Source organism: Salmo trutta, chromosome 18 (genome assembly GCF_901001165.1).
Source record: "Salmo trutta chromosome 18, fSalTru1.1, whole genome shotgun sequence".
NCBI lineage: Eukaryota > Metazoa > Chordata > Actinopteri > Salmoniformes > Salmonidae > Salmo > Salmo trutta.
Window position 1 is genome coordinate 41,224,568 of NC_042974.1, and position 22,352 is coordinate 41,246,919.

Consider the following 22,352-nt stretch of genomic DNA (forward strand, 5'->3'; position numbering starts at 1 on the left):
TGTGGTGGAGGTACACCATTGTGACTAGTAAAGGAACACTTGATGGGCTAAGTGTGTTCAAAGCAAGTACATGAATGGAACATGTGAAAGATAGGGATATAGTGAAAAAGTGGGCACACAGCCATGACTGTCCACACATGCATGCACACACTCACACACATAGCTTTCAAGAAGTAGTCATACCCCTTTACTTATTCCAAATGTTGTGTTACAACCTGAATTCAAAATGGATAAAATATATGTTCTTTCTCAACCATCTACACACAATAACCAATAATGACAAAGTGAAAACATGCTTTTAGAAATGTTTGCACAAATCCAGAAATAGTATTCACACCCAAGTCAATACTTTGACGGTGATTTTGGGTAAGAGATTTGCACACCTGGATTGTACAATATTTGCCCATTACAGTACAATATTTCAAATACAATGTCGGGAAAACAGGTTGGAAAGCAAATGGATCCTGCTGAAAAGAGAAGACTAATCTGTCTGAAGACTACCAAGTTATCAACTTCCAAATAGGTCTATTGAGCGAACAGCATTGTTTTACAAAGTAAAACAAGAGAGATAAGCTTTTGGCAAGAGCGCATCGGCCATCGCCGGTGGGTGAGCTGCGCACCATTGGGTGAGTCAGTGAACCTGGAAAGCTTTTTTAGGATTATAATATGTGTGTCTCCACACACCTGGGCCTAGGCTATTGATGGATTCAAGACAAGGTCGTTTTTATTGATCTCAGATTCTTAGTTTGTCAGTGTCAAAGTAGCCTGTTACTTCGATCCTTTTTGTGAGGCATTAAACAGCCATTTCTGAGATACTGGATACGGCGTGCCTGGCACCAACAATCATACCTACGGTGGGGCAGTCATGACATTTTGTCAGCCGGTAATTGTCACGCAAATGACTGTCGGTCTCATGGTAACTGACCGTTAATTAACATCAACATGTGTATCATCTCCGGACTTCTATATAAACTGATGATGTGCGCCTTCGACACATCTACATTTAAAAAAGTCAAATAAATCTATTTAATATGGCCTACACTATCAGAATAGTATCCATTATTTATGTATTTGTGAAAAGGCCTATAAACCTGGGAATGTCTTCGAAATCAAAACATATGGGTTGCATGATGGGACTCTATATTTATGATTTGGAAAAGATGGCCAAAAAAAAGGCATGCGCTCAATTGCATTGCTGCTCAGCTTGTGTGGCAAGCAAGTTAGCGGTATCTAATCAATGGAAGATGGAATTAAAATGACAGAATTCAAAGTGAAATGATAAAGAAAGGCTACAGTGACCAAATTTCAACAGGTACACACCGACACCGCTATGCCTCCACTCCCTAATAACCTACAGATGCTCTGTGCCTCTCTCTCTCGCTCTCTCTTTCTGGCTCCAATTTAATAAAGTAGCAAAACAATTGGCTTTTCAGCTCTTCCCTCACGGGGATCCGGCCGGTTGTTCTTTAGGTACTTTCAAAAGGGGTTTTAAAAATGAATTCATGCATATTGGGTCCGGGGCTTTCCTGTGTACCTTTTGGAATGGGAGCTCTAACTCCCATCACCATTTGTCCTCATCATTCATATTATTCTAATTCCAGAGAGCACTGAGTACCAGGCCATTAGCGGGGGCCGTTAGCAAGTTTGGTAGTCTACCTATCAGCGCCATTCATTTTGGATAGGATTACCGTGACCAATGGTCACAGAGAATTTGACTGCGGTCATGACTCGTGACTGCCGGTGTGGCGGTAATAAGGTTACCGCGATAGCCTTAGACATACCACGCTCAGGTACCACTCATTTAGCCTATTCTAATGTTCAATCGAACAGTAACTGAAAGCATCGATGCACATCTGCCTGTTTTATATAACAAGTCACGGCCATGTGACTCATTGTCTGTAGGAGCGATCCATTTTTGTGAACGGGTTGGTGTACCTAATAAACTGGCCTCTGAGTATACAATTATCTGTAAGGTGTCGTGGAAAATTGCAAGATTATGTTATAATGCTTGTATTGCATTATAATTGTTGTTTTATTCGACAGAATATAGTATTCTGTTAACTATTGTGTGTGTGTGTTAACTCTACTGAGGATGGGCCTCTATGAGATAGCACTGACAGAGGAGATTTACGATGTCTTTGGGTGATAAAACCTAAAGAGCATTCCAGATAACATGAGGTAATATTTTTGTGCTATGAAGTACCAGGAACGAGATTAGAACCTCGTCTTAGGGACCAAACTGTATGATAATTTATAGCGAATGCTATCTGGCTATGGGATACTCCTCTCTCAAGTAAAAGTCTTTCTTTGTGAACTGTTCCTAAGATCTGTGGTTCGTCATGTAGGTTGAGAGGGGTGTATCTTGGCTATAAAAGATCTTTGTACTTTTGTGTTGTCACTATCAACGGTTCATTAGAAATGGGGAATCGTTGAAAGTCAGTGCTAATGCAAAGCTCTTATTATTAAAGATGTAGTTTAAGTATAACTCTGACTGGTGTGTGAAGTTTGTAACTCTCCTCATTTGGTAATGCAGAAATTAGCCACCACAAAGGTCCCTCAGTCGAGCAGTGAATTTCAAACACAGATTCAACCATAAAGACCAGGTAGGCTTTCCAATGCCTTGCAAAGAAGGGCATATATTGGTAGAAATTGGTAAAAAAAAAACAGACAATGAATATCCATTTGAGCATGGTGAAGTTATTAATTACACTTTGGGTGTATTGATACACCATCCAGTCACTACTGAGATACAGACGTCCTTCCTAACTCAGTTGCTGGAGAGGAAGGAAACCGCTCAGAGATTTCACCATGAGGCCAATGGTGACTTTAAAACAGTTACAGAGTTTCATGGCTGTGATAGGAAAAAACAGGATGGATCAACATTGTAGTTACTCCACAATACTAACCTAATTGACAAAGTGACAGAATAAAAAGTATGCTTTCCACCAGACACTGGGAGATTAATTCACCTTTCAGCAATAACCTAAAACAAAGAGCCAAATCTTAATTTGGAGTTGCTTTTAAAGAATAACGGGCAAATGTTGCACAATCCAGGTGTGGAAAGACTCACAGCTGTAAAGGAAGAGTTTAATGTCACACATACATGCCAAATGCAGCCTTTCTATTTAACAGGGAGTGTCATTCAGACAGACTCCTATAGTTTCAAGGGGAGAAGAGGCAGAGCAGGCCTTTTAAATGTGGTCATGCTTGTTTCCCCTAGTGAGACAAAGTGTCAGTTAGTCGAAGCAAAGCTTGCAGCCCTTCTGCTCTCTGACAAATCCTGAGGTCCCCACATAAATCTTACTGCAATGTTATCTCTACTCAGACCCAGGGAGGCAATCCTCTTAGCTCCCTCACCCAACAGAGAGAGGGAGATAGGATAACCACAGAGCGAGAGAGAGAGAGAGAACCCTATATAAATGTACACAGTTTATGTGTGAAGGAGAGAGAAAACCCCAGAGAAACAGAAAGAGTCAGAGAGAGAACGCTACAGTCTGTAGATGTATAGAGCCCTGTATAGGTGTATGGTACCAGTTGATGACAGAAAGCTAGATGGAATGAGCACATCCACCCTGATAGTGGGCTGTGACCATTAGCTGCTTTACCTGGTAGAGAGCCAGAGAATGGCCATATCTCTGCAGAGGACCACTATTGATTGGCACCACATCCCAAGTGCTGCTCTCCATATTATAACTGCAGAGAGGGAAAAAAAGAGAGTCAGGCTTGGGAACATTCAACAAATAGATAGAGAGTGGAGGGAGAAGTTAGTGATACAGAGAGATATTACAGGTAAATGGAGACAAAGAGAGATGAAGTAGTCGAGAGGAGAGAGACAGAGAGTTTGGAGCAAAAGACACACAGAGAGAAGGCAAAAGAAATATAGGCAGGCAGGCAGGCAGGCAGGCAGGCAGGCAGACAGACAGGCAGGCAGGCAGACAGACAGACAGACAGACAGACAGACAGACAGACGTTCCAGGCTTCTCTTCAGTCAGTGCCTTACTTGAGCACCATGTGGAAGGAGCTGTAGTTGAAGGTGTATCCTCCAACGACCCACATGAGTTTCCCGTGGACCACAGTCTTATGGGAGGCCCTGCCCAGAGATTGTCCGAAGGGCTTGACATTAGGCATCACCCAATAAGACTCTGTGGATGGTACTGACAGAGCACAGTCTGGACCTGGAGAGGACGACAACACATGACTCAAACACATGACAAATACCTACAAATACGTGAGGTGCGTTGGTAGCAAAAGACTCATCAAAAACACTTCAATACAGATGACAACCAAAGTGGTACCACAGCACCATCTGCTGGTGAAGGGCCTGATAACACAGCCTATGTCATGTGGGGGGGTCGGCCATGATGGTGAAGACCTCACATGCTAACAGGACCCCCACCACCCAGAGGCCAACTGATGGCAGAACCATTAGGGGTTTTAATCAGGAGGGAGGGACTGATTCATCAAACCCAATTATGAGAAGGACCCGCTGATATTGGCCTCTGTTGGCCTCTATTAGAGTGGGGGACAGACAGTGGAATGGGTGTGATCGTGTCTATGGGCCAGCACGCTGTCTAACCCAATACATCAGTGGAGAAAACCTCATTAGTGTGATATAATCAATGACCTGCAACTCATAAAATAGCAGTAGCACCAGCTCTGTCTCATTGAGAGGTGCTTGGTTGGTTCTACTGTAAGGATGAAGTATTATGCTGTATGTTGTATTTATTTGCACCAAAGAAAATAAATGAAAGACAAAACAGTACAGATAATACAAATTTAAAAAAGGTGTGCCGGTAAGGTTGTAAGCCCAAAAGGCTTGTAATGAACCATACCACAAGTAAAAGTACAAAAGTTAAACAAAGCATATTAATTATAATTGTATATTATATACTCAGTATACCATGATTGAGTGAGTGAGTGAGTGAGTGAGTGAGTGAGTGAGCGAGCGAGTGAGCGAGCGAGTGAGTGAGCGAGTGAAAGAGAGGATACATGGAGGGGATTATTGGGTAGTTTGGTTCATCAGGCTGACCCCCAGTTTTCGCTTGAAGTTACTGAGGGATGATGAGGTTTTGGCAAAGTAAAGATAACACTTCCAGAGTATAGTACCTCTGTATCTGATAGAGAATTGACTATGTGAGGTGTGCCAGTGGGGAGGGTGAAGGTTATCGCAGTGTCCTGTGTTATATAGATGGATTTCAGAATTAATCTGGAAGAATCCATTGAAGGGTTTAGGTAAACTGTCTGGGAAGTATGAGTATTTGTAGATGAAAGTGCATAATTGGAGTACATTAATGTCATAAATAGACAATATATTGAGTTTCTTAAACAAAAGGTGCAGATGGAGCCAGGTAATTAGAGAGGTGGCTAGTCTTTTGTATGATGAGTCATTTGTGTAGGAAGGAGGCATATGTACCGGCCCAGGCAATACTACAGTAAATGAGATATCGGTAAATGAAGCTATAGTATAGAGTTAGGAAGCAAGCCTGATGAACCAAACCATTAATCTTCTGATGATAACAACAGATTTCATCACTTTGCTGCAGACAAATTGAATAGGATCTTTCAAGGATAACTTTTCATCAACTAGAACAGAGGAATCTAGTGTATGTGAATTGTTCAATTTTATTCCCCCAATTGAGATTCTGGCTCTTTTTTTTACAATATTTAAAAATGTCTTATTCTTACGAGTGAATGCAAAAAAGGTAGATTTGTTAACATTTAAAGAGAATTTGTTTATCTGGAACCATTCAGAAAAGGTGTTCATGACTGAGTTGGCTTCATTAATTGGTGAATAGAAATATTGTGTGAAAAAAATCTAATTGGTATCATCAGCAAAGAGAATGGGAGGTACGGTAGAAAACACAGCAGCTTGGTCATTGATATAGATCAGGAATATCAAAGGTCCAATTATTGAACCCTGTGGTACGCCACAGGATATCTTGGCCCTGGTAGATGCACAGCCGTTTGAATGAACAAATTGTGCTCTATCATTAACATAACTACAAAGCATTCGGAAAGTATTCAGACCCCTTGACTTTTTCCACGTTTTGTTACATTACAGCCTTATTCTAAAATGCATTAAATATCTACACACAATACCCAATAATGCCAACGCAAAAACAGGTCGCTATACATTTTTGCTAATGTATAAAAAATAAAAACTGAAATATCACATTTACATAAGTATTTAGACCCTTTACTCAGTACTTTGTTGAAGCACATTTGGCAGCGATTACAGCCCAGTCTTCTTGGATATGACACTATAAGCTTGGCACACCTGTATTTGGAGAGTTTCTTCCATTCTTCTCTGTAGATCCTCGAAAGCTGTCAGGTTGAATGGGGAGAGTTGCTGCGCAGCTATTTTCAAGTATCTCCAGAGATGTTTGATTGGGTTCGGGCTCTGGCTGGGCACCTCAAGGACATTCAGAGACTTGTCCCGAAGCCACTCCTGCGTTGTCTTGGCTGTGTACTTAAGGTCGTTGTCCTATTGGAAGGCCCCAGTCTGAGGTCCTGAGCGCTCTGGAGCAGGTTTTCATCAGGTATCTCTCTGTACTTTGCTCCGTTCATCTTTCCCTCTATCCTGACTAGTCTCCCAGTCCCTGCCACTGAAAAACATCCCCACAGCATGATGCTGCCACCACGATGTTTCACCATAGGGATGGTGCCAGGTTTCCTCCATACGTGATGCTTGGCATTCAAGCCAAAGAGTTCAATCAGACCAGAGAATCTTGTTTTGGTGCCTTTTGGCAAACTTCAAGCGGGCTGTCATGTGCCTTTTACTGGCTTTCGTCTGGCCACTCTACCATAAAGGCCTGATTGGTGGAGTGCTGCAGAGATGGTTGTTCTTCTGGAAGGTACAGAGGAACTCTGTGGAGATGGGAGAATGCAGAGAGAATGCCACAAGTGTGCAAAGCTGTCATCAAGATAAATTGTGGCTACTTTGAAGAATCTCAAATATATATATATTTTTTTTATTTGTTTAACACTTTTTTGGTTACTACATGATTCCATATGTGTTATTTCATAGTGTTGATGTCTTCACTATTATTCTACAATGTAGAAAATAGTAAAAATAAAGAAAAACCCTTGAACGAGTAGGTGTGTCCAAACTTTTGACAGGTACTGTGTACTCATGAAAAACGTAATAATGCAATTTAGAAAGTCATATTTCATGATCAACGGTGTCAAACGATTTGGATAAACCTAAAAAGATGTCAAGAGCGTATTCATTGTTGTTATGGGCTGTACAGATTTTATCCACAAATTGCAAAAGGGCCATATCTGTGGAGTAGTTTTTACAAAACCCATATTGGTGCTCAATACAGTGTTGAATTAAATATTTGAACATTCTCTTATATACCAATTTTTCTAGGATTTAAAAAACCATGGTAGTCCAGATATTGGGAGATAATTTGTAAAAGTTATTGGATCTTCAGATTTATAGCGGGGGATAACTTTGGCAATTTTCTAATCTTTAGGAACAATACCAGATTTGGTGAAGATATTCTTTTGAGGTTCAGTAATCAAGGAAGACACTGATTTCACCAAAAGAGGCACCAAACTCATCATGACCTGCTACTGATATCTTTAAGTTACCAATTACCTCCATTACATCAGGAGGATCAAACTGAAGCAGAGAAGGGAAATGTCCCTTAATGTAATCCAAGGGATTTCCATCAGTTTTTTCAATTTCTTTGACAGAGATGAACCCACATTCACAAAAAAGTTATTCACTTGACATGAAATAACATCAGGATCACTATAGATCGTATTTCCAACAATAAATTAAGATGGGATAGCTGTAGATGCATTTTTCTTATTCAACAGTTGATTGATGATTTTCCAAGATGACTTTATATTATTTTAGGACTCTTGGAATTTGTTAGTAAAATATATTTTTGGGGGATATCCGAAGTAGGTGAGTGAATTTGTTCTTATACATTTTGTAATTTGCAGAATTCAGGAGAAACTTTTTATACAACTTGTTTTTTTTAGTGAGTATTTGTTTGTTGTTGACTGGTTGTAAACCAAGGTTTCCAGAACCCTTCTGTTGCTCTCTAATGTGATTTAACTAAGGGAAAGCAGTGGTGAAATACAGAGTTGAAAGATGTGAGAAAAGTCAGGTAAGCAGATTCTACATTGGCCTGATTATAAACATGAAATATCATCAATCAATCTTAAAGTGCTCACAATTACTTGTGTTAAATATTTTACATTTAATGTTATTAATCATTCCCGTCTGTTAATTTCCAGCTGCCAAAGAGAAGTGGAAAATTGGAAAGTGGTCAGAAATGTCAGTATAAAGTATACCAGTATTAGCAACATTATTCAAATAATTTGTAAAAATATGATCAATAAAAATGAAAATGAACTGTTCACTCTTGTGGGATCATAGATGAGGGGATACAGATAGCTGAAATCAGATGCAGTGAGTGGTTCACACTTTTAAATACATTTATAGTTAATCACTCAATATAAAACACATTTATCTTCAATATTCATCAAATCCAAGGTTGACACAAGGATATCAATGAAACAAACTACCAATGTCAGAATCGGGTGGCCTCTTTACACGTTGTTAAATTGCTTAACATTATAGTCATCAGAAGTCATAGACTTATTTCTGGTAATATTCAGGACATTTTTTGTCAGGATCAACCCAATCATTATATTTATTGTTCGCTTCATTAATATCTAATGGGTTAAAGACCATGTTATCAGGGTTGATATCCTGCCCAACTAAGAGAGATACAGTCGGAATCATCCAGATCATTCAGAGAGTGGAATGGAAACATACAAGTGTATGCCTCACATGTCCAATGCAACCATACATTTGTGTTAGTTTTATCAATAGAGGTGCACTTCCTATGGAATGCACATGGACACAGTCCACATAACACCACTGAAGACTTCAGAGGGTTATGACATTAAGAGCAATGTCTGTTTTTGGTCATGAGGTTAGATGAAACACATGAACAAAGTAGAGTAAATACGTGTATGAATACATCATCAAATCATACAGTATTCGAGTGAGAACAAAACCTCCATTACCACTAGATGGCAGACATGGAATATAAAGATATCTCCTCTTGGTGAACAGACAATTGAGCCCCACAGTGGATGAGTCATAATACCCAATAAACCTAGCGGTCAAACATGGAAATGGTTCCAATTGTTTTTCCACCATTCATTTGATCCATCGTGGATTTTGGAAACACTTCAAATAAGGGTTGTGTTTGGTGTAGACGTACCCTGGCGTGATGTTTTGATAACCATGTAAATCTCTCTCGGACAAGGTGACTTTCATCAATATATTCAGCTCTATTTACTCTCAGATTCGAAAAAAGCTAATTAGCATCAAAGTCGACATCATACAAGACTACAAATCCCTGCAAACTCCTGCACGTCATCTCCAGCTGACACCAGCACAAAATATAAAACAGCATATTGTGATTGTGATGGATGAGTTACAAATGGACAAATGTAATGCGTAAGATAGGTTTTATTTGAAATACTAGATCAACTCCAGCAGAATGAGGAACACATTAACAGACTCAAAACAAGGAAGCCATCTCAAAACACAGATATATCAACACCCTTCTTGTCAATTGAACAGGTCCATGTTGCTGCTGTCAGTTGTGAGCAGCACATTTACCACTGAATTCAGTCTGAACCCCAGAAAAGCAGGAGGACCGCACTAAACAGGAGAAAAGGGTAGCAAAACAGTACACCACAAAACTTTTAAACATGTTACTGAGTCTAGATGTTATCAAATCAGAAGAACAACAAGTGAAGAAAGCAGCATAGGGAAAATGGGTGAAGGTAGGCTGCGTTTGTAGAGATAAGATGGAAAGTTCCAAAGTGTCCAAAGTTGAGGGACCATGGAGCATAAAAGGCATAGTGTGGAATAAGGGGTAGCTAGGGAGAAGGTTGATCATGGAATAAAGATACAAATGGGGCCATTGGAGACTTGGAATGCTTGCTCTCAAAGTGCTGCTTGTATGTCTTCGGGTCTGCCTCTATAAAGGTCAAGTACAAAATGGAGGAAGTTAACAATCTGTGGCTTAGATTGAATTCAAAGTTGACACAAATGATAAACTAAGCAATACGATACAACAAACTACTACACATGAAAGACTGTCCCACACAGGCCAGTACAATAGTCTACACATGGAGAGGAACCTAAAAGGTACATACAGTAGCAAACAATCCTACTCACCTGACAAACTGGGCAGGTGTGGACCAGGGCTGCCTTGGATGCAGTCTTCTGGTTCGCAGCTGCTCCCTTCTTTTTAGCAGCCGCTGCCATGGCATCAGTCAACAAGTTCAACTTCAACTTGAGAGTGGAGCATGCACTATATATAAACCTGGAATAGTGTTCCAGGTTGAAACAGCTAACCTAGTTGAGAGGTGATAAGACTCAGGCACACCCATTGGTTCTGGAATAGAGAAGGTGCAAATAAGGTTTGCAATTTGGCATCAATAACATGACAGTAATTCTACCTCAAAAACAAACGGGTGAATACCAATTCATTTAAAACCCACCATAGCAGGTAGGACTAAATAAGGTTACATAACCTTGCCTACTAGCTATACTAATGATCTGCTGTCCAGAGGGTAACAGCTAACATATCAATGTTTTCCTGCAGTAATGTAAGCACACGGTTGACTCGAGAGGATGCTAATCAGTCCATCTCTGAAACCTGTAAAAAAAGCCAGACTTAAATAATACAGATAGCTAGGATACACATCGGTAGTAGGCTACCCACCCCTCACCCATAGACACAAACAAACATTATCAAGAATGCCTAGCCCTAGCTTCATCATCTAAGTTAGCTAGTTAGTTAACTAGATAGCTAGACTGTTGGTTTATAAAAGCCAAAGAAAGCTAAACTCGTTTTTATGAATTTCTCATGCATTTAAAATGGCTAGACAATCTGCAGCCATCTAGCCAGGCTAATGTTGCTAACTAGCTGACCATGATCTAGCTAGCTAGATAACAGGCATTTTCAATGTCAAACTTGCCCAAGACAGTTAACAGAATTGTCAATTTAAACAACTTTAGCCAATTTATTAAATTACAAAATGTAGCTCACATAAGATAGTTAATCCAGAGATTCTTACCTTTGCCTCGATTTGGCAGTCTTGTCCAGATCATCATGGCCCTGGTGAGTGACGTGAAGCTTGAGACAGACATTTGTAATTCTGTATGATAGCTACATTAGCAGCTAATTAGCATTACATTTTTTAGGGGTAAATAGAGGTGAATATACTGATAAAAGTCACCTTGTCCGTGAGAGATTTACATGGTTATCAAAACGTCAGGCCGAGATAAGCCTACTTGAAACAACCCTTATTTGAAGTGTTTCCAAAATCCACGATGGATCAAATGAATGGTGGAAAAACAATCGGAACCATTTCTGTTTGACCGCTAGGTTTATTGGGTATGACTCATACTGTGGTAGACTATATATAGCAAGTATTATATTTAGCGTAGCATGTATGAATAAGGAGGATGGATTATAGTTCAGCGAGAATGAAGAAACCTGTGGTCTTCCACCATCACCTCCAGGATAGATTGTTAGAGCATGGGATACTCAACATCAAAAGGCTCCAGCTGTCAAACTGTCGAAAAAGTGTTGGACATTATCCAACAGCTCACGTGGATCCTAAAACGTGTCAACATGACCCCATTCTCTTCATATACACAGACTGTCGTACAGTGTCTGCTGAACACACCAGGTGTCCGCTTGTATTACTGTAACAAATGAGACATGGTCTCTGTGCACCTTTGTTCACAGTTCTCTTTTCAGCCAGAAGATAGCCATGTGACTCAATCTACAAGAACACAAAGAACTTACCTTTGTCATTGAAGAAAGAATAAATGAACCCTATAAACCACCATGAAGATACAACACCATGGTGACAACATTGACACAATATTAGAATAACCATGGCCCTAGCCCCACCTTGCCAGCTGTCGTTACAGACACAGCTTTTCTCCCCAGTGAGGTCACAGTAGCCATGGTCGGGGCTGCCACAGTTGTTCCTGCAGTAGGGGATGTCACAGGCCTCGCCCTTCCAGTACTTATCACACTCACAGTACACCCGGCTGGCGATGGAGTTCCCTGTGCTGCACTTCCCATGGCCTGAGCAGTTATTGGGGCACGAGTTGACCCTGCAGACACAGAAAAGAGAGATGGGAGGAATGGGGATGTACATTTGGAAAGGTCATCATTGTAATAATTGACGAAAGACAAATAGCTGACAGAATGATTGATTAACAGAGGTGATTGACATCCATTGAAGCACTATTTTTCTGGGAGCAGAACAGATAGAGTGAGATACAGAGGAATCAAGAGAGAATTAGAGAGAAGTGCGAAAGAGATACAGACAAAATAATTGAGAAAAAGGGAAGGTACAGTAGACAGAGAGACAGAAGTCAAGGATTCAGGATAATGCATGGGCTTTTCAGCAACAGGGAGACGATAATGTTTAGGGCTGTGACAGCAGCGTTGCTATGGCAACACCTTTATGGCCACATGGTGTATGTCTGTGCTGGAGGCCTTGAGGCTGAGCTAGACTCTAGTCTGCTGTTTTGTGAGGCAACCCAATGAATACTTTTTCAAAATCACACACACACACACACACACACACACACACACACACACACACACACACACACACACACACACACACACACACACACACACACACACACACACACACATATGGGGGGATGGGATGTGGTCTGAGGTTGTATGTGTACAGGAATATATAGAGAGGAAAGACAATTTAATGGGGACATGGCTCTTAGCCATCCCACTGTCTGCTACTGAGTCAGAAACTTCCCCAATGGTGATGTACTGTAGAGGTGAGGACTTTGTAAATGTAAAGTGTGTGTATTGGCTGGGGCCACTCACGAGTAGGAGATGTGGAATCCAGTCAGGTTGTAGGCAGCGTCACTGAAGAAGTGCAACAGTGCGTATCCAGAGGTGGCTACCACTTCCGGAACAGTCACGTTCCCTCTCGTTTCCGGGACAACGAGACCGCTGTGGGAGAAGAAGAAAAATACATTAATGATGGAGTATTCACACACGGTATTCACACACACACACAAAACACAAATGCATACTAAGCTCCAAAAGCATGCTGGGTAAATGATCACCCAGTCACCCTTGACTGCTGAGCTGGGATTGCTGTCACCATGACAACCCCCCTTCCCTCGCTACATCATTGGGAGAAAGTGATTCCTTTCTCTCCTTGGGATCGATCCCTCTATCGCATGGAGGATCAGGCTCAGGCCTGAACAGCACAGCACACACAGTACACACAGCAAAGCCACATCAAGGTTATAGGAGAGGGTGGAGAAATCCACTCTAATCTGTTTTCCAGCAGTCAGACAGAGTCCCCACTGGGAGGACCACACCCAGGCTCCTAGGCGCAACACAAAGACCACACAGCCAATACTGATGGACCAGGGGAGAGTCGATGGTGAAGGCCCCCAGTGGAAGGAATTACATTGTGGACCTATTGTTCAAAGGGAAGGGGGAGAGAGGGTGGATAGGTGGGTGGAGAACATTGCTTCTAAAGACTGGAGAGGAGGAACACCTAAAAGCTAAATGTAGAATATTAATCAATTGATTCATGGATAACACCCACTCGTTACCTACAGTATATTGCAGAGAGAACAATTCCTCTTCAGCTAGCCAGTATTCTGAATCCCTTCTGTGGGTGTTGCAGTATGTGTAGATTCTACAATCCTCTGTATTATTTAGCTGCATGTGTTCTGCACAAATTAGGCTTTGGAGGTATACAGCATTTGGTGTTCATGCATGCACAGTGACCCGCATACTTGAGAGAAAACATGTATCTACATAGAGTATGATGACACACCTGAATACTGCGACCAGAGGTGCATAGATGGAGTCTCCGTCATAGACGTACGTGTGGTCCCAGCTACATTCCGTGGCAAAATGGTTGAAGCGCAACCTGAGCACAGCGTTTGGGCTGGAGGACAGAACATAGAACATGGTTTAAAACGGGCTGCAGAGGTAACTAGAACTTCACAACTGCCCACATCTGACCAGGACTCTTTACATTAGACAAAGAATTTAACACTAAGACCATTGAACAATGACATTAATCAGTCTAAGAATGAATTCATACTGTACGGAATGTAGAGAAAAGGGGGGATGAATAGCGATAGGAGGGAGGAGGAAAGAGAGAAAGAGCTACTTACTAGCCCTCGATCAGCCAGGTGCACTTGGTCTTGTACTTGTAGTTGATTGGTCCATCGGTGAGGGAACCCGATGGCTCTGTTAACCTAGCAAAGAGTGAAAAGCAGCAATTACTACGTGGAGAGAAGGATAGGTCACAGTTGGGTCACTATTTAAAAAGAAGATGGAGAATAAGCTATAGGATGAAAAATGCCAGAGGTACAGCCGACTAGCAATAGCTAACACTAACTATCCCCTATTCCCTCAGTCACTAGAGGGTATAGGCTTAATTCAAACTCCAAATAGGTGAGAATGAAGAAATGTCGTCCCATTTGCAACATGGACTGTCCCAATTAGGCCTACTATTAAAGCACTGTTATTATACTCCTTTCCCTCTGCACAACAATCATACACTACACCTTATACATCATGAATAAGAAAGCTGGCCAGCATATCAAATCTATTATATGAGGTCAATAAACATCACCAGGAACACATAATAGAATGGCACTCAGCATGGTGAGAGACGGGGAGGGAGACACATTTGTCAGCCGTGGGTTTGCCTGCTGCATTTTATGTGCATATAAATGAAAAACCTGTTTGTCGTATGAGCCCATCAATGTGGTGCAGCTACAGTACATTTCATGTGAGTAAGTGTCGTCTAAGGTGTGTGTTTGAGTGTCTGTTTGTGCGTTGGCGTTCTCTACATGTGATCACATTTGAGGGCCTTCCTCATTTCAAATGGGGAATTTAGGGACAGATATGGGTCTGCTTTAAGGAGTCCTTAACTGAACAACAATCCCAACAACCATCTCAACCAATTACACTGAAACCAGGGCCATCATTTTCTGTAAACAAATCTGTGCACAAGATGCAATTTGAAGCGTGGTAAATTTACTGTTGAAGAAAAAGGCCCTTTATAATAAAGCCATAATAACATGTGATGTGGCATAGCCAGGTTGAGCAGAGGCTTTCTAGGATTTCCACACATGGATCGTTTTTTTTGCTTTTAAAAACGCATTTCATGCAATTCTACACAATTTACATGATAGAAGAGACTGGCAGAATTTATTACTCAAATATTTATATAGGTTACAGTAGGCTACTAAATACAATTTCCAGTGGGAGACTGACTCACCTAATGATGAAGCCATAGGCTACTACTCACGGTGAGGGCCGATGCGCGTGTCTTGGCAATAGCCTATCTCAAGATGAGCTACTTTGAAAAACAGTGCTGCCGTTTGCAAAAATGTTTTGTTGTTGTTGAGAAAAACAAATCTATTGGTTGTACAGACAGATATGTCTTCTCTTTTCAGCAGCTGGCATTTTCTTTCCAAACTGTACATTTTTCCCGTAAATGTATGTTGACAGCCACAACCAACCTTACAGTTTTATTATAATCGATAGATTATAGTTCCTATTCAAGTCATTGCCATTGCTATAGTACCCATAGAGTTTACTAATCCAATGGCCAGGGTAAGAGGTTCCAAAACCCTTCTATGGATTATGTCTATGTCCACAATGCAAAAAGCTGTATATTTGGCTGCATGCTGGACAAATTGCGACCTTCCCGAATGTAGGCAACAGGTAACTACCAAAATAAAGGAAAAACTTTAGTAAATGAGGGATACAAATAACATGGTTTAGGTCCACTTGTAGAATCTATGCCAAGGTGCATTGAAGCTGTTCTGGCAGATTGTGGTGGAACAACACCCTTTTAAGATACTTCATGTTGGTGTTTCCTTTATTTGGGCAGATACATCTTAATGCACAGTTATTTTTATAAACTACTGATCATTTGTGGATACATTTTTCTTTGTTTATTTTTATTTCACCTTCATTTAACCAGGTAGGCTAGTTGAGAACAAGTTATCATTTACAACTGCGACTTGGCCAAGATAAAGCAAAGCAGTTCGACACATACAACATCACAGAGTTACACATGGAGTAAAACAAACATACAGTCAATAATATAGTAGAACAAAAGTATATACACAGTGAGTGCAAATGAGGTAAGATAAGGGAGGTAAGGCTATAAAATAGGCCATAGTGGCGAGGTAATTACGATATAGCAACTAAACACTGGAGTGATATCTGTGCAGAAGATGAATGTGCAAGTAGAGATACTGGGGTGCAAAGGAGCAAAATAAATAAATAAATACAGTATGGAGATGAGGTAGTTGGATGGACTATTTACAGATGGGCTATACAGGTGCAATGATCTGTGAGCTGCTCTGACAGCTGGTGCTTGAGGTTAGTGAGGGAGATAAGAGTCTCCATCTTCAGCGATTTTTTCAGTTCGTTCAAGTCATTGGCAGCAGAGAACTGGAAGGAAAGGCGGCCAAGTAGGAATTGGCTTTGGGGGTGACCAGTGAAATATACCTGCTGGAGCGCATGCTGTGGGCGGGTGCTGCAATGGTAACCAGTGAACTGAGATAAGGCGGGGCTTTACCTAGCAAAGACTTGTAGATGACCTGGAGTCAGTGGGTTTGGCGACGAGTATGAAATTAAGCTCTCTGGTGTATTTTGAACATTAAGAGCGGGCTCCTGGGGTCGATATTGAATTTTAAATAATATATTTTGCCTCTTGGGCCCCCTGACTCACATAATTGACCAGTCACATTTATTTATTATGCAGTTTATTTATATATTTTTATGAATCAGTTACCCAATCAAGGCAGGACCCCCTAGTTACCCACGTGTGCCCACTACCTCCTCTCCTCCCGCATCTGACGATTAGAAGAACGGCTGCAGGCACAAGCAGGCTGTCTACACTCATTAAGAGCAGGCTCCTGAATCCTCCTGTGGTTGGCAGTTGCATTAAAAAATATATATATATTTCATATATAATATACAGTGCATTCGGACAGTACTCAGGCCTTTTCCACATTTTGGATTACATTTCTCCCCCGCCTCATCAAACTACACACAATACCACATAATGACAAAGCAAAAAAAAAATGTTTTTTAAAATTTCTTGAAAATGTATAAAAAATAAACAAATTAAATATCACATTTGCATAAGTATTCGAACCCTTTACTTAGTATTTTGTTGAAGAACCTTTGGCAGCGATTACAGCCTCAAGTCTTCTTCGGTAGGACACTACAAGCTTGGCACACCTGTATTTGGGGAGTTTCTCCCATTCTTCTCTGCAGATCCTCTCAAGATCTGTCAGGTTGGATGGGGAGCGTCGCTGCACAACTGTTTTCAGGTCTTTCAGAGATGTTTGATCGGGTTCAAGTGTGGGCTCTGGCTGGGCCACTCAAGGACATTCAGAGACTTGTCCCAAAGCCAATCCTGCGTTGTCTTGGCTGTGTACTAAGGGTTCTAGTCCTGTTGGAATGTCAGCCTTCGACCCAGTCTGAGGTCCTGAGCACTCTAGAGCAGGTTTTCATCAAGGATCTCTCTGTAATTTGCTCCGTTCATCTTTCCCTCTACCCTGACTAGTCTCCCAGTCCCTGCCGCTGAAAAACACCATGCTTCACCGTAGGGATGATGCCAGGTTTCCTCCAGATGTGATGCTTGGCATTCAGGCCAAAGAGTTCAATCTTGGTTTCATCAGACCAGAGAATCTTGTTTCTCATGGTCAGAGTCTTTTAGGTGCCTTTTGGAAAACTCCAAGTGGGCTGTCATGTGCCTTTTACTGAGGAGTGGTTTCAATCTGGCCACTCTACCATAAAGGCCTAATTGGTGGAGTGCTGCATATATGGTTGTACTTCTGGAAGGTTCTCCCATCTCCACAGAGGAGCTCTGTCAGAGTGACCATCGGGTTCTTGGTCACCTCCCTGACCAAGGCCCTTCTACCCCAAATGCTCAGTTTGGCCAGATGGACAGCTCTAGGAAGAGTCTTGGTGGTTCAAAACTACTTCCATTTAAGAATGATGGAAGCCACTGTGTTCTTGGGGACCATCATGCTGCAGACATTTTTTGGTACGCTTCCCCAGATCTGTGCCTCGACAACATCCTGTGTCAGCGCTCTACAGACATTTCCTTCGACCTCATGGCTTGGTTTTTGCTCTGACATGCACTGTCTACTGTGGGACCTTATATAGACAGGTGTGTGCCTTTGCAAATCATGCCCAATCAATTGAATTTAACAGAGATGGACTCCAATAGAAACATCTTGTTGTAGAAACATCTCAAGGATGATCAATGGAAACAGGATGCACCTGAGCTCAATTTCAAGTCTCATAGCATAGGGTCTGAATACTTATGTAAATAAGGTATTTCTGTTTTTTATTTGTAACACATTTGTATAACAAATGTATAACAACCTGTTTTCGCTTTGTTATTATGGGGTATCGTGTGTAGATTGATGAGGAAAAACATGTATTTAATACATTTTAGAATAAGGCAGTAATGTAACAAAATGTGGAAAAAGTAATGGGTCAGAATACTTTCCAAATGCACTGTATACTGTATATATATATAAATATATACACACATACAGTTGAAGTTGGAAGTTTACATACACTTAGGTTGGAGTCATTAAAACTAGTTTTTCAACCACTCCACCAATTTCTTGTTAACAAACTATAGTTTTGGCAAGTAGGTTAGGATTTTGTGCATGGCACAAGTAATTTCTCCAACAATTGTTTACAGACAGATTATTTCACTTATAATTCACTATATCACAATTCCAGTGGGTCAGAAGTTTACATACACTAAGTTGACGGTGGCTTTAAACAGCTTGGAAAATTCCAGAAAATGATTTCATGGTTTTAGAAGCTTCTGATAGGCTAATTGACATAATTTGAGTCATTTGGAGGTGTACCTGTGGATGTATTTCAAGGCCTACCTTCAAACTCAGTGTATCTTTGCTTGACACCATGAAAAAATCAAAAAAAATCAGCCAAGACCTCAGAAAAAAAATTGTGGACCTCCACAAGTCTGGTTCATCCTTGGGAGCAATTTCCAAACACCTGAAGGCACCATGTTCATATGTACAAACAATAGTATGCAACTATAAACACCATGGGACCACGCAGCCGTCACACCACTCAGGAAGGAGGCGCGTCCTGTCTCCTAGAGATGAACGTACTTTGGTGCAAAAAGTGCAAATCAATCCCAGAACAACAGCAAAGGACCTTGTGAAGATGCTAGAGGAAACAGGTACAAAAGTATGTATATCCACAGTAAAACAAGTCCTATATCGACATAACCTGAAAGGCCGCTCAGCAAGGAAGAAGCCACTGCTCCAAAACCACCATAAAAAAGCCAGACTATAGTATGCAACTGCACATGGGGATAAAGATTGTACTTTTTGGAGAAATGTCCTCTGTTCTGATGAAGCAAAAATAGAACTGTTTGGTCATAACGACCATCGTTATGGTTGGAGGAAAAAGGGGGAGCCTTGCAAGCTGAAGAACACCATCCCAACCGTGAAGCACGAAGGTGGCAGCATCACGTTGTGGGGGTGCTTTGCTGCAGGAGGGACTGGTACACTTCACAAAATAGATGGCATCATGAGGGAGGAAAATGATTTGGATATATTGAAGCAACATCTCAAGACATCAGTCAGGAAGTTAAAGGTTGGTCGCAAATGGGTCTTCCAAATGGACAATCAGTCAATCAAATGTATTTATAAAGACCTTCTTACATCAGCTGATGTCACAAAGTGCTGTACAGAAACCCAGCCTAAATGACCCCAAGCATACTTCCAAAGTTGTGGCAAAATGGCTTAAGGACAACAAAGTCAAGGTACTGAAGTGGCCATCACAAAGCCCTGAGCTCAATCCTATAGAACATTTGTGGGCAGAACTAAAAAAGCTTGTGCGAGCAAGGAGGCCTACAAACCTGACTCAGTTACACCAGCTCTGTCAGGAGGAATGGGCCAAAATTCACCCAACTTATTGTGGGAAGCTTGTGGAAGGCTACCCGAAATGTTTGACACAAGTTAAACAATTTAAAGGCAATGCTACCAAATACTAATTGAGTGTATGTAAACTTCTGACCCACTGGGAATGTGATGAATGAAATAAAAGCTGAAATAAATCATTCTCTCTACTATTATTCTGACATTTCACATTCTTAAAATAAAGTGTTGATCCTAACTGACCTAAGACAGGGAATTTTTACTAGGATTACATGTCAGGAATTGTAAAAACTGCGTTTAAATGTATTTAGCTAAGGTGTATGTAAACTTCCGACTTCAACTGTACAAACATACATACATGCATACATATATTTAAATGTTGCTTGCTCTTGGACCCCCACGGGCCTGGGCCCAGGGACTTCAGCCCTGGTAAGCCCCTGCATTAATCCATCCCTGACTGAAACCACAAGAGAAAATACAAGAGTGTTATAGAAAATCATTAGCTTTCACATTCAGAAAGCATCTACCCTGTTTAACGGACATTACCTCTATCTTCAGCCACACATCCCTATAGAGACTATTAGACAATGCTATTTTCAGGTCACCCTGATATAATGGGACAAAATAGAAGACTATTGAAGGAGAGCCAGGAGCTGATGTCTTCAGGACATTGACATGTCCCCAGTATTTGACATAGCATTCTCACTGCTGGGAACCTGGGACACTGTGGTCACACTGGCACTTAGCCACATTACTCCCTGGCATCAGCCTAGAACACAAACCCTCCAACTACACTGTGTGTGTGTGTGTGTGTGTGTGTGTGTGTGTGTGTGTGTGTGTGTGTGTGTGTGTGTGTGTGTGTGTGTGTGTGTGTGTGTGTGTGTGTGTGTGTGTGTGTGTGTCTAGGGGGTGAGTCGTAGGGCATCTAAGGCTGAGCAGTGACTGTCTCATATTCACATATCAGCAGAGCCGAGACCTTATCACAATGACCTTATGTCACAACATATCATGTAGAAGACACAACAACAATGACTTCTCAACAACCTTGATGCACAGCAGAATATGCATTAACGGAACCGCTCTACAAACTGATAGAAATCACACACGTCTGGAATCATGCAGAGAGTACATTCAGCAGGGAGTGAATTTAGCGAACCCCCTACTGAGTGGCATGACGCAGACAGAACGACAACTGCACTTTACAGTTACATTTTCAAAGGCATCTCCAGGGAATTATACAGAGAGAAAGTTAAAGAGAGTCAGAGAGAGAGAGAGGTAGAAAGAGAGAGAGAGAGAGAGAGAGAGAGAGAGAGAGAGAGAGTGGCCGAGAGCCAGCAGAGCGACTAGACTAGCAAAAACCCAAACTAAGCTGCATTGCGTTGCGTGTCTGAGCTAGGAGCTAGTACTGACAGTACAACCCATCTGGCAGAGGTCATCCAGGACAACCAGTTCAGGGCCTGTGGCAGGGGTAGGATGAGGAAGACAGACAGACAGACAGACAGACAGACAGACAGACAGACAGACAGACAGACAGACAGACAGACAGACAGACAGACAGACAGACAGACAGACAGACAGACAGACAGACAGACAGACAGACAGACAGACAGACAGACTATAAACAGGCTCTGTCTGAGCGGAGATAGGCTAAACAACGCTACATTATACCACTCAGGACCGAAGTTGGATCAGGGCCCTTGAGGTCCAAATGTGATGACTTCCTGTAAAACAGACAGATTGCAGCGCAGCCTGACTCCAAGGAGGCATACTTACAAATACCGCCAAGTGAGTGAGCTTCCACCTGGTTATGTTTGGGTCTCTCTCTCTCACTCTAGCTCTCTTTCACTCTCATTCTCATTACCACTCATTCACACTCACTCTCTCTCTCTTTCTCTCTCACACTCTCTCTATCTCACTTTAATCCCAGGGATTGGAACAGAACTGTTAATCTATCTCGAAGGCAGAGCTCAGATTGCCGTACTACACAGTTCTTATCCAATCCAAACAGACTACAACCAACAAGCTCAAATATTCAGATGAAACGCTTATGTTATTGGTCTAATGTCAGTCTGCGAGAGAGAGATATTGTGTAGGTGTGTGTTTTCTACTCTGAGCCTGGGAGGAATATATTATTGACCGCCTGCAGTCATGCTGGAGACATCAAAGGCACAATTCATACTGTATTCCATGCAGGTAACAGATGTTGTGGAGGGTATAATGATACAGCTAGCAGTACATTAATAGGCCTATGCTCTTTCCTTTAGTGTTAAACCCTTAACCTGGACAATCACATTGATTGTTTTTCTAAAGAGCCTTT

At 41.5% G+C, this 22,352-nt stretch overlaps 1 protein-coding gene across 2 annotated transcripts in view; it reads right to left on the reverse strand.

Annotated features, from left to right (window-relative positions):
- LOC115153302 (attractin-like protein 1) overlaps positions 1 to 22,352 on the reverse strand; it is a 332,646-nt gene that overhangs the window by 258,526 nt on the left and 51,768 nt on the right. For both annotated transcript variants that reach the window (XR_003867679.1, XM_029698596.1), the window contains exons 2-7: positions 14,243 to 14,326; positions 13,897 to 14,010; positions 12,924 to 13,052; positions 11,970 to 12,178; positions 4,001 to 4,175; positions 3,606 to 3,693 (exon numbers count right to left, since the gene is read on the reverse strand). Coding sequence is in view for 1 of the 2 variants with exons in the window: in XM_029698596.1 (XP_029554456.1) it covers positions 3,606 to 3,693; positions 4,001 to 4,175; positions 11,970 to 12,178; positions 12,924 to 13,052; positions 13,897 to 14,010; positions 14,243 to 14,326 (799 nt within the window). In the remaining variant the exon portion in view is untranslated. The remainder of the gene's footprint in view (positions 1 to 3,605; positions 3,694 to 4,000; positions 4,176 to 11,969; positions 12,179 to 12,923; positions 13,053 to 13,896; positions 14,011 to 14,242; positions 14,327 to 22,352) is intronic.